Raw genomic sequence first — 13,683 nt, forward strand, 5'->3', positions numbered from 1 at the left:
TATAGGAATTATGTTCGTCAAGTTATGTCGTAAGACGGAATACTATGTAAATAAAAAAATAAATAATGGAACTTTGCGGAGCTTTGCACGGAGCACAGCTTTCAGAAATGGTCATCAAGGCAGTCAAATTCAATCCCAAGGTATTCTTCTGGTCTGATTCATCGTGCGTGCTGCAATGGCTGAAGGCAATCCCCAGCACGCTTACGGTATTCGTCGGGAACAGAGTTTCCAAGATTCAACAAATTACGGAGCAGCATGTATGGAATCATGTACCAGGAACCTGTAATCCAGCGGATCTCATATCGAGAGGTTTATCACCCGGAGATATTCTGTACAACGAACTATGGTGGGAAGGCCCTCAATGGCTGAAAAACGACGACAGCACTTGGCCTAACGCACCGGTAACGTTCAATGAAGACGAAGTAACTAAAGAATTTCGACGTGAGGCGGTTCAGTGTTCGGCGGTCGAAAAGGAAGCATTTGGAAGGTGGTACGTTAAGCAGTTTTCAACGTTTAGCGACATGGTTAGGAGGACGGCGTATTTGCGTCGGTATTTGAAGCCAACTCAGAAACGAACGCAAACAGAAGGTTTTCTGACTACAGAAGAGCTGCAACAAGCGGAATTCATCATCATTCGCCACGCACAGCAAGAAGACCTTAGCGAAGAATGGAAAGCACTCAAAAGGCAGCAGCCTGTTCCCCGAAGCTCGCAGTTACGGTTCTTCAACCCGATGCTTTCAGAAGACAATCTTATCCGAGTTGGTGGTCGACTCAGACATTCTAGCGAAGCAGAGAATACGAAGCATCCGATAGTCCTACCTGCAAAACACCCGATAACCAGAATGATTATAGAGCACTACCACAAGCGTTTGCTCCACGCCAGCCCGCAACTCCTACTCGCAACAGTGCGGCTCAAGTACTGGCCACTTGGAGGTCGGAATATCACCCGGAATGTGGTACATCAGTGTCAGCGTTGTTTCCGAGTAAAACCGAGAGCCATCCAGCAGTTCATGGGCGAACTTCCAGCAGCCCGAGTCACCATCGCGGCACCCTTTAGTCGCACTGGTGTAGACTACTTTGGTCCGGTTTATCTACGTCTTGCTCCCCGCAGACCAGTTTCTAAGGGTTATGTCGCCCTTTTTGTCTGCATGACTACGAAGGCCGTACACCTTGAGCTGGTGTCTGATTTGTCGACGGAACGGTTCATTCAAGCGCTAAGGAGATTCACCGCAAGGCGAGGAAAATGTTCAGACATTTACTCGGATAATGGGACGAATTTTGTAGGCGCCGACAACCAGCTTCGTAAACTACTAACCAGCGAGGCTCACAAGGAGAAAATGGCACGAGAATACGCAGGAGAAGGAATCAAGTGGCATTTCAACCCGGCTGGCGCGCCGCACTTTGGAGGATTATGGGAGGCGGCGGTACGATCGGCGAAACACCATTTGATACGCGTATTGGGGGACAATCCAGTTAACCCTGAAGATTTCACCACATTGTTGATTCAAGTAGAGGCCTGCTTGAACTCACGACCAATTACATCGCAGTCAGAAGATCCCAACGACCTGGAACCTCTGACTCCCGGACACTTCATAATTGGCAAACCAATACAGCAACTACCAGATCCAGACTTCTCAAATATTCCCATGAACCGACTTCACTACTGGCAGGCAGTTCAAAAACAATTACGAGAATTCTGGAAGAGATGGCGTACGGAGTATTTGACACAGCTACAGGGACGAGCGAAACGTTGGCAACCGCCAATCAAAATTACTGAAGGTCAGCTCGTCGTTATGCGTGAAGAAGGTCTACCACCAGCCCGGTGGAGATTGGCACGCATACTCCAACTACACCCCGGGGACGACGGAGTCGTAGCGTGGTAACATTAAGAACGGCGAAGGGTTCCACTACGCGACCGGTGGAGAAAATTTGCATACTTCCATCTGTCGATTCCAAGGAGGAAGATTTGGTATCTCCTGATCAAAATTAGTTGGCTCCACACATACCTTGTTCGAGAGTTCTGTTCTTTTATTTCAGAAATCCCCAGAATTTCAGTGTGGGCGAGAATGTTGCGGAACGCAATCGGTGGTTGCGAGCCACTGGTTTATGACGTCACCAAATTACCAAACTGCGATCCACAACTGAGACAAACCAAGAGAGAACCGAAGGATCCCTTGAGAGTGGCTACAGTATCATCATCTTCAACTTCGCTCAGAGAGCCGCACAGCATCATCATCATCATCCCAATCGCTCCAACGGGAGTACGACCGAACACGATCATCATCCGAGGGAAGGAGACGAGAGACAATCAACACACCAGGGGGAGGCGAAAAATTAGCAACACCCGAGGGGGAAGTTGGGGGAATCTGGTTCTAGAATCCACCCAAAAAGAAGAAATTTATATTGAAAAAATTGTCGACAATAGGATAGGAGCGCTACTTATTCGTTCTATTTTTCCTTATGATCAAAAAAGCGCACAAAATTGTTTAACAGATCAGATTTTAGTTTGGCCTCAAGGCGAATAGATCGATGGCAATTTGATAATTAAATTAGCTGTAATCTTAGAATATTTAAATATACCTAATGTTAATTAATACTCGGAATAAATGAGTTTTGTTGAGGGAATAAATTGTGTGTAAATTACAAATTCGTGTGTTAACTTTGCTTGCCAAGATCGATCAAAAACTTACCCGAAAAACCTGCAATCGAAGGAACGACCAAGGAGGTCAATTGAGTACCCTATCCAGCCTACAGTCCACTGGATACGCGAAGGACCGAGGACCAGCTTAGCTTTCGGCCAAGAGGGATCATTTTGGTCACGGAGGAACAGCAACAGACTTGCCAACTGAGCTATATCACAAGCCCACGTATTGTAAAACTGTAATTTATTTCGACAAGCAACTGCGACGCTCATTAGACCGGTTTTTATCTACGGGCACGAGATAAATAGATATTGCTCGAGGAGGACCTGCGTACCATTTTTGGCGGCGTACAGTAGAACGGAGTGTGGAGGCGAAGGATGAACCACGTGAAATTCTGCCCAGTAAAAAATAACTCTTATTGCATTTATCTAGCAATAAATTCAACCCATCTATTTTAGAATTTTAGAACGCATTTGTGATTTGTAACTTTCGAACAGCAGCATTTGAAATTTTACACACTTTTCTGGAGATTCTTGTACGTTCGAGCTTGTACGTCTGTTCTCTGTGATATTTGTTCCTCTACTGATTTGAAGAGTATCAATACTATGATCATTAAACTATATTAGGAAAAAATATTCATTTGGTAAGAAATATCATTTTATGTTAGTTTCCAATCATTTCCAAATGTGTGGTCTATGGCCGGACACTTGTTATACTGGCACCAATGACACAAAAACGTGTAGCAAAATGACTCAAATCACTTGCACAGGTCTTGTGAGTACGAGGTTTTGAATACTGAAAATTCTATGAAGCCTTGAATAAAAGTTTTTTTGTTCTGAAATAATGCAAAATTTTGATCAAGTTGGTTGTCTTTCTGTTGTTTCTGTTGTTCTGATGTTTCTACGCAAGAATGTCACATAACATGAAAATGTAATTTTTGAAAATCTGCTTCTGAGATCAATTGAGTTTAATTAAACTGTCAAATATAATGTTATCCATTGTCGATGGCGCGGGAAAAGTGGGTGGGAGAGAAGGAAGGAAACTTTAATGCGTTTCGTTTTTAATTGAATTGGGTGACCTTATAATGAACAAAATATGCTTTGAAAGAAATGATGCAGCTCTCGTTCGGTTTGATAACTCAAAGAAATAGTTAGAGAACTTCACTTCATTAGCAAAACAGACATAATACGAGCTTTTGAAGGAAGAATAGGCATAGTTTTACTTAATAACTCGTAACTGTATGCGTTCAGATTCTACGCAAAAATGTCACATGTCAACATGAACTTTTTACTAGAATTAAATTATCGGTGGAACCTAAATGAAAGCGAAAAACTGAAAATATTGGTTATACTTTAATCGCGTTTTCCTCGACTGCATGTTTTTGCACACAGGACAATCTTGCTTGGAATGGCAGTGTAGAGATGAAAAAAATTAAAGTTTCAAGTTGAAATCATGCTAAATTTTGAATATTTGTCCGGTCAAAGAGAACAATATGGTGTCCGGTCATAGACAAATCGCATTTTTTTAAATTTTTGTAATATTTCGTTTAAACTATAGTTTTGTTATCTTGTTATCTACTGTAGTCGAACGATTACCAACCAACGATGACGTTTATGTGTAATTCACAAGCCGAAAAACTGACCACAATACAAATACAAAATTTAGGCGATCCTCTCAGTACTACCAGGCAGAAGCTTTCGAAGCCTATCATTAGTTTACCTTTAAAGATTGGATTGCCATATATTTCATAAACCATATCAGCCTGCTATTAACATTATTTCCGGTTTTAAAACATTATTTCCGGTTTTAAAACATTATTAGAATAAGGCGTTTCTGAAAAATCTGTAGATGCTGCACTTAGACCTCTTTGGCTAAAAACAAAATGTGACTTTTAGTTAGCAAGGTTTTTGTCAACGAGATCAAAACATTATAAAAAGTGGAATAAATTATGATTAAAATATGATATAATGTTTCAAGTCAAGGATTTGTTCTAGATCATGGGTGGCCTAGATTTTCACCTAAATTTCCTTATTTTGAAGCTAGCGAAGAGCAAAAACTGATTTTTTTTATAAAAATTTCACATCATGGATGCACCTGTGGACTTTTTATGTACATACATAGAAAGAGAATGAATATATTAACCCATTCTTTTCCTTCAATTTACATAAAGAGCCCACATTTTCATTAAAAAATGTCTGCCATCCGCTAGCTTCAAAATAAAGCAATTTTGGTGAAAATTTTGGCCACCCAAGTTATATCATTTTTTTTTTTTCAATTAAGTCACATATAGAGTCACGTATAGACTCGCTGGAGTCCTGTCAGCCCTGGTGCCCGAGAGCTTCTTAATGGTCTAAACTAGTTCAAGTAAAGCTTAGTTCTTTTAGAAATGGGACAGTTACGAATGCGTGTATCTCAAAAACCTTTCGTTTGATCTACAAACTTTCTATGAAGGAAATGAAGGTAATTTCATGTTAATTTATAAAAAAATTTGAAAAAAATTGTGTATCGTTTTTTGTTAGAATAAATTCTACTTTATTCTTGGTACCTCCCATCGGCTAGCGCACACTTTTTTCTGTCATGATATTGATCAGTTTTTCAAACTAATACTTCGGCTAATCTGTATTTTAGGTGACTACATCCTCTTCCTTCAACTTCCGCTACTTTTCGGACCAATACTTCTCTTTTAAAAGAAACTAAGGGAAATTTAGTGGATACATTTTCGAAATTAACAAATTTGATTATTTTTGAGCCACTTTTTGAGCGTTTTTAATGGAATTTCTGCTGGCAAAATCTGGCAATAACGAAGTAAAACCATCATGAGATTAAACTTAAAGTATAATCGGTTATTAAAAGATCTTAGTTTGCGAAGGGTACATACAAGATTACTCTTTTTAGGCTTTAAAAACAGCAAAAACCATAGTTTTCGTTTTGAATATTGATATTTCTTTCCACAGGAGCAGAATTTTGACAAATCATAATTTTTTATACAAAATAATCAGCAAATACATACTTTAAAATACTCGGGACCTTGCCACGAGCAGACATGGTATAGGATTCAAACGCTGGAATTTGTTTAAAATAGGGTATTTCATAAGTTTTGTCGTTCATCAGAAATCATCTGTCCCATAGCCTCAGTACCGGCAATACAGCTTACAAGCTCTGGAACTAGCAAAATTTAGTGTTTGAGGTGTGGTTTGAATGACTTATTACCAGGCAACACTTTCAGCTTATCGGAGAAAAAATTTTTTTTGGAAATTTCAGCTATCTACCCTTAGTTTTTCGCTTTTTGAAAATTAAAAATGCTGGTATGAGACTTGATTCCCTTATGACCTTTAGCCAAAGTTTCCGATTATATGCTCCACTCCAATGCTTGATTTGATCTTTGTGGACATTTTTGACAGTATTTGCATTACTTTTCCACCACTCACATACAGAAATTTTTCGAATAATCAACGGTTTTGTCAGCTATCAATTTATTTATGATGGATTTTGAATGAAACTGTGCAAAATTATTTTTTCCTTTTTCTCTTGTATCGGAAATATCTCAAAAACGCGTAATTTTTAAATTAAAAAAAAAATTAGGTCGGATAGTACTTTTTACAGGCAACAAAATGCTGCCAAAATTTTGAATGTCCGATTACTAGTAAACGAGCTATTAGCAAAAGAAAGTGTCCCATTTCTAAAAGAACTAAGCTTTACCACCAAAACTGTTCAGCGATTACGAAAGGTAAGATTGCACAATTTTGATAGATTATTATATTTTTTAATATTATCTCTTTCATTCTCTCTTTAGGTTGAATTCCATCGGATGCGGAATTCGATAACATTCAGCGTCAGAGGACAAGCTTGACAAACTTGACAAACTGGACGTCCTGGGGGACCGAGTTCGTTGATGTTTATTCTGATTGATAAAATAATTATATGGAAAATAATAGCGAAGCGAATAATAAAATTGGTGCATCTTATGGAATGCCGGTAATCTTTACCGAAAACTCTAAGATGTTCGGTAATTTTTACAGAAACCATAAATCGTTCAATAATTTTAGCTTTCGATGCTTAGCGTATTACGCGAGATGATTCGAGTACCGAATCTCAAATCATCTCTCGTAGAACGCTGTGTATCGAAAGCTAAAATTACCAAACATTTTATGGTTTCGGTGAAAATTACCGAATATTTTACAGTTTTCGATAAAGATTACCGGCATTTCGATAATAATTACTGACATTTCGATTCAAGAATATTGGTCGTTCGGTAATATAATGAGCTGTCACGTTGACAGATCATGTTTTTGATCAAGATTTTGACAGATGATCTTAGATATGAACAGCTGATTTTCGATATTTTTTTTTACCGAAATAGGTCCGTAATATTTGACAACTGTCACTTCTCTGCCATGTAAAAATACCAAACGGATTACTGAGTTACACATCTTAGAATTTCAGTAAAAAATAATGATCGAGTTCGGTAATTTTGTTTACTGTATAAACTCTCTTCTTAGTTCAAGCATTTTTGACACAATAATTGACCTTCTATTTCCAAGCAGAAGATCTCATAAAAAATCAATTTAATAAACGACATCAAAATGTTAAATTCATTAAATTATGTAATACTGAAATGATTTATTGCATCCAATGACCCGTTTAATTTAAAAAAAAGGGTGGTTCTATTCAAAACCAATATAAAACACTAATCATATTGAATTATTTTTAGCTTGATTTTCTTGAACTTCTTATAGTCTTTTGATTTGCCATTTTCGGTTTTATAAAATATCTAACTTTAAGAAGGTTTACAATGAAAAAGTTGAGCATTGATGCCCAATGAATAAACAGCCAGCTATGCTTGAAAAGATTCTATAAGTGTTCGTGAGCTTTACTTGAAAGCTCATTTGTAATTATTTTAAATCAAAAGGCATATTTATTAAGTTCAGAGTAAATCTACAGCAGATAAATCATCGAAATCAATTCCATGGAAGCTAAATCATACTTTTTTTTTTATTCAGAGTTCAAAGTTGAATGGGATTTTTTTCATATTGTACTGAAGGAAAAGGCATATCATGTTTATAAACTCTCAAATGTTTCTTAAAAAAGAAACCCTTGCAAAGCATTCTGGATGGTTAAAAAGGCATAAAAAAGTACCCCTGTTAAAAGGTATTCAAAAACAAATATTAAAAAATAATTTTCAAACAAATCAAACAAACATCAAGAGAAACAAATTCATATGACTGTTGCCCGTATCGAATATGTTACTCTAAGGAGGACATTCTAAGGATTAAAAATTAGAAACTTACGACGAAATAAGCTTCAATTAGCATTTTTTTTTAAACATAAAATAATAACTATGAATCAATTGGCAACAACTTCATTAGTTGTGGAACTTCTTAATAGAAAAAAGGCGTTTCACAAAGCCTTTACTTATGTGTTTGTTTGCTATTCGATAGAATTTCAGTTGTTTTAAGCATCATCAAATTAATCTGTTTGCGAGCCATGCGTTTTTAACATTCAAACAATTATAATAACTCAAAACTTTTGAAAACGTAATCAAAACTGTACTGTGAAATAAAAAAAAATTATTATGCAGAAAAAGCAGTTTATTCTGAGCTGACCCTTAAAACAGATTCAAATCATTAAGCTTAGCACTGTGCTGTCTTTTTTAGATCATTTTTATGCCATAAACTCTCAAAAAACCCTATCTACCAAACGAAAACAGCTGCAATTATTCGGGCCTCAAGGTTAAACTGTACTGTTTCTTTAGCAATGTAGCATGCATCTGGGTTGTTATTTTATTATGTTGTGCTACAGTTTATGTTTGCTTTCAGTTTCGTTTACTTATCTCATCCTGTACCCACCATAGCTAACATTATACAAATCATCCTACACTGCGTTGCAGCTAACACAGGGCACAGGGGAAGATTACACTAATGCTTCTAGTGAAAACTAAACCTGAACTTATGTATGTTGCTTGTGTAGTGCTTATGCATTGGGCCGCCCGACGAACGCACCAGAAGCCCTTGCATACTTTTTCCGAAGGGCGATTACATTAAATGCTTGACTTGTTCGCAGGGGCTGCAATAATAAGTTGTTATTCACACTACCTGATTGTGCATAAATGTCGACGACGTTTTGAAAAAAAAATCGAATCTGGACCATTAAAACCAACTGCATGCTAGGGCACAGACATGTACTCACTTGAAATTTCAAAGCCATCGTAAATTAATTGGAACTCGGCTAGATGTCGTCCTGTTTTGCGCCAAACTGTCCCACCCGGATGAATTTATGTTTATGCAAAAGTTGTTCTTCAATTATATTGCTCTGTAGACGGCTGGCCTGAGGCGGCATAAAGCGATAAACAACTTTTTCGGGCACTTTACTTCGGAACACCACCGGTGGCTTTTCGGCAAAACTAATCCCTCTGCTTTCGGTTTTCGAATGTGAACACACTTTTCCAAGCACACTTTGAACACAACCCAAGGGCCAGGGACCGGTAATGTAACCTGCAAATGAGCCGACTTTCGGACAAACACTGACTGAATAAGCTCGAATCCACCGTTTGGTTGCCTAGCTAGCTGGTTGGCTCAATGGTTAGTTGCACAGTTGGTCAGCAAGTCGGAATGTTAAATTTTTGGGATTGAGTTCTCCGACAGCTGCCAGATTGGTGGGGCATTCTGTTTGCTAAAACCCTAACCAACTCAAACTCAACAGCAACGCATCGCCAAACCGCAACTCCCTCCATCGTCCACCCACTTACTCGTTCATAACTAATTGCAGCCCATGGCATGAGTAGGTATGTGCTACTCGAACCTATGCTTAAGCTTCAAGAACAATATGGAACGATCTGATATTTTCATTCAATGATCTTTGTTCAAGAGCCCTGCAAAATATTTGCTGCTGATGATAGCGTATGATTTTTTAGCCGCCTGCGTATCTTAGTGGTGATCGATCAGATCCATTATCATGAACAATGCATTGAAAATTGACTTTGTTTGAAATATCTGTAGGTTTACTATTTCAATAAATTCATTGAGAATTTTAATAAAGATAACTATTATTGTAGAGAAATGAATCCAACTTAGATGAAATTTCAGGGACTAGATAAGAGAAAATCGATGTTGATAACTATTTTTTTTTTGGCAAACGATAGAAGCTAATTATGAGGATACTCCAATGAGAAGGTTTTTTCAATATTTTCGTAAATTAGGTAGATATGTATCTACAGTTATCGTCAAATAAACAGAAGTAGCATGATGCCAGAGAGAGGAATCTGGAAATATTTAGACAAGTAAAACAACTGGCCCAGGTGTTTCAGTTACTGATTTTGAATGTTTTTGACGTTCTGAATTCAAACCTATTGCTTAATTTTATCTATCACGTTTACTTTTGGTGATATGACGCTTAAAAGTTTTGAAATGAATCAATTTTTAGTGATATCGTTGGAAAGTGAAGAGTGAGCGTTGACCGAAACAAGCGCAAATTTGGATTTTTCTGGTGAAATACGAGTAATGAATCCAAAAATTTTATCGTTTTACAATCGGGAACGCGAGCATTAATTGTCCTTACTAAAAGTCGCCGGGAAAAGTTTAGAGAATTAATTCTTAATTATAATTGTAAATTCCTAGTTAGGGAATTAGATAAAATTGAAGTGTATACTAGGTTGTCCCAAAATTGTATAATGTCAAGGAATCTGGAGGCTCACCCTCCAAATGGTTGATAAGGTCGTAAAGAACAAATTCTTGTATGGGGCTGAATAAAAAAAATCATGTTTAGAGGATCTGAAACGCGATCTTTGAAAAAAGTCCACTTTCAAAAGGATTGATTTTAAATAAATTCTTGGTCCGAAAATTTTCTCAGAATTTATATATTTTATATTTTCTTAAATTTAGTTTTGGTTAAAAAATGAATCAAATTTAGAACAAAATTTAAAATAAGCACCGGGATACACCACACAGTATCCCAGTCCTTGCTGCGCTAAGCAGGTCACTGGCGCAGTGGACCGTATTTTTACCTTGCTACTCGTGGGATCTACATGAACAACAACAATAGAAACAATAGAACGCGGATGGAAGTGAGTGAGGCGGAGAGGGACACCTGTCCTAATCCGTTTGGCAGGAGCGGGCTAAGGCGCTCGCCGGTTAGGCAACCCGGCAGCAGGCAGTCGAGGAACTCCTAAGCTCCCCGGAGCTTCAAAACCCTGAGACCCCTGCTGAACTGACCGTCGCGATGGCTGGGATGCAAGACCTCGTGGATTGTGTGCGAAAGAAGTCGAACATCCATAAAGAGGTGCGTGAGAAGCTTGCAAACGTGATGGCCATGTTTGTAAAAGCCAACAGGGCAGTTGTGAGCTTGCTCACTGCTCCGGAGTGCCGAACGAGGGCACGTGAGGACGCTGCGACTCCCCTTCGGGCAGATACGCCCGAAGAAGGTCAGCGTCTGCGTGCAGACGGATGGCAGTGTATATGTTGCCGGAAACGGCAAGCGGAAAAGGGGGTCGCCAAGCGAAACGAGGCCAGGAGCCCCAAAAAAGCGGGCCCGGGATCCTACGGCACGGCAGGATCCGGCGGAAATGAGACAGAGGGTGGAGGAATCGCGAACGGCCAAGTTCCTGATGCGCCAACCGGGTGGCAGACGGTTGAGCGCAAGAGGAAAAAGACCACTAAGGCCAAACCCAAACCCAAACCCAAGCCCAAACGGGTCAGGGACAAGGGGGAGGCTTTGGTGGTAAAGGCCCCCGAAGGCACCTACGCTGACGTCCTCCGGCAAATGAGGACGAGCGATAGGCTGGTGGGCCTTGGAGGGGATGTGAGGAGAATCCGCCGAACTCGTTCCGGCGAGATGATCCTCGAGCTCCGACGCGGCTCCCAGATAAAGAGCTCGGAATATAGCGCCCTCACGCAAGAGATAGTGGGGGAACCTGCAGAAATCCGTGCCCTCAGCACCACGGCTACCGTCAGGGTGAAAAACCTTGACGAGATAGCCACGGATGTTGAGGTGCAGAATGCGCTGAGGGATCTGTGCAAGATCGGGACTGACCAGATCTCGGTCAGGATGCGAGAAGGCCCTCCCAGATCTGGGGCACAGGTGGCCTTCGTGAAGCTTCCGGTTGCGGCAGCAAACGCCTCACTCAAGTGTGGGCGGCTTAAGGTGGGTTGGTCTATCTGCCAGATAGCCATCCCCCAGCAACCGGAAAGGTGCTTCAGGTGTGTAGAATATGGGCATAAGTCTTTTGCGTGCAAGGGCGCAGATAGGAGCGGGTTGTGTTGGCGGTGCGGCAAAGCTGGCCATCAGGCGGCTAGCTGCACCAAAGACACAAAGTGTCTCCACTGCAGTGGAGGACACAGGGCTGGCAGGATAGTAGGATACCTCCACCGCCGCGGAGTATCTGAGTAGAACGCGCTCCCTACGAGGGAGGGGGCTGCGGAAATAAGACTTGACCTTCTTCGTAGTCGAACTCGTAGGGGGAAGAGTATTTACGCCGCGAAATACTCTCGGGTAGGGTGACTTCACGTCGTCGGCGGGTGAGTCACCTGAGTCGGTGTAGGATGAATTCTTCGCCGGGAATCATCCGAGTAGTTTTTCGTAAAGTCCCGGACGTGTGCTGTGACAGGCGCGTGTCCAGGATAAGCTGCTCTCGACCGGCACACGGATGGGCAAAGAGGAGAGGGCCTCGAGCCAAGCCAGACGGAGCCAAGATCTCAAGTCGTTAGAGGAGAGGTCATTGGTCTCTTGCAGTGGTCTCAAACAGAGGCGGAGCGCACGTTTTTCGTGGGAACCAAGCTAGTCTTGATTTGCGAGTAAAGGCCGGATCTCAAGTCGTTAGAGGAGAGGTCCTTAGTCTTGAATCGTAACAAGAGGCAGGGTATATATGCTGGAGTTTGACTCGAACTGGAGTTTGCCGATGAGCGCTTAAGCGCAGACTTGGTCTCCCATCTCGGGTATAGCCTTCCTTGCAGGTCCGGATGGGAATTATGGCCAGAGGCCCCAGGTGGACTTTACGGCGTAGGGGTACATAGTATCAGGAGGCGTCCAATTACACCCATGGACCCAGAGTAGCATACTGGAGGGACTCGGTCGCGCGCCGTGCCTTGGAATGCAATCCGTAAAAAGGATTTACCACCTGGGTGATCAACTAATAAAAAATAAACATCGAGAACTAATCAAGCAAAAGGAAAAGAGGTTGTTTGGGTACGAAGCATTTGAGACCCTCCTTCATTTCTGGGTGGAGTCGGAAAGCAGGAGGCAAGTCTTTATTCGTATTTTATTTGGCATAATTTGATAACTTATCAGACAAATAAAACCATTGCATTGCAAGAAGGGAAGGGCTGGAATTCCATATCATAAAAACATACATATTGAAATTATTTGAAACTCAATGAAGCTTATAAAGAGAGAGTTAAAACTTCAGATCTTGAAAAACAAATTTAGAGATTGATTCTAAGAAAATACTATCAAAAAACCTTTGTACTGAAGCTAGAAACTTCAGTTGCTGCTCTCTTTTTAAAGCGTTTGCTTCTACATTCTGTTGAAATTATGTTGAAACGCTGTTTAAAAAATACAACTGAATTTCAATTATTTCAGCAAATTTAATTAAATTTGGAATGTGTAGCAAAGCACACCGGGTTCTATAGTTACTTTAAAATAACGGAATGAATTATGAAATTACAGTTTTTGGTCAACTCATATACTTTGCTTTTTATTTGGTCAATTTGGACACGAATGCCAAAATGATGGTAAAGTGTCATAAATAAAACCTAAAAAAAAATTGGTCAATTTGGACTTGGTGGTCCACGATTCCCCAAATCCAAAAAATATTGCTTTTTTAAAACAGTCATAACTTGAGGAAAATAACTTATTAAAAATTAAAAAAAAATGCCTTATGATACGCTAGAAATGTGAAAAACCATACCATTTTTTTCATTTTTTTTATAACAAAGACGTTACGGAGCATAGAAGAAAAGTGGCCCATGATTCCCCACTCTCTCATCTTTCTTCTTATGTATAAAGATGAGTTCGACTGTATATGTTTGTTTGTTTGTTTGTTTGTATGCAC

General features: G+C 40.0%; 1 protein-coding gene across 1 annotated transcript in view; it reads right to left on the reverse strand.

Moving 5' to 3' along the window:
- Positions 1 to 9,218, reverse strand: part of LOC129755670 (uncharacterized) — a 31,602-nt gene extending 22,384 nt beyond the window's left edge. The window contains exon 1 of the mRNA XM_055752287.1: positions 8,829 to 9,218. Within this exon, the coding sequence (XP_055608262.1) occupies positions 8,829 to 8,846 (18 nt within the window). The 5' untranslated portion in view covers positions 8,847 to 9,218. The remainder of the gene's footprint in view (positions 1 to 8,828) is intronic.
- Positions 9,219 to 13,683: the final 4,465 nt, after the last annotated feature.

Source organism: Uranotaenia lowii, chromosome 3, assembly GCF_029784155.1.
Source record: "Uranotaenia lowii strain MFRU-FL chromosome 3, ASM2978415v1, whole genome shotgun sequence".
Lineage (NCBI taxonomy): Eukaryota > Metazoa > Arthropoda > Insecta > Diptera > Culicidae > Uranotaenia > Uranotaenia lowii.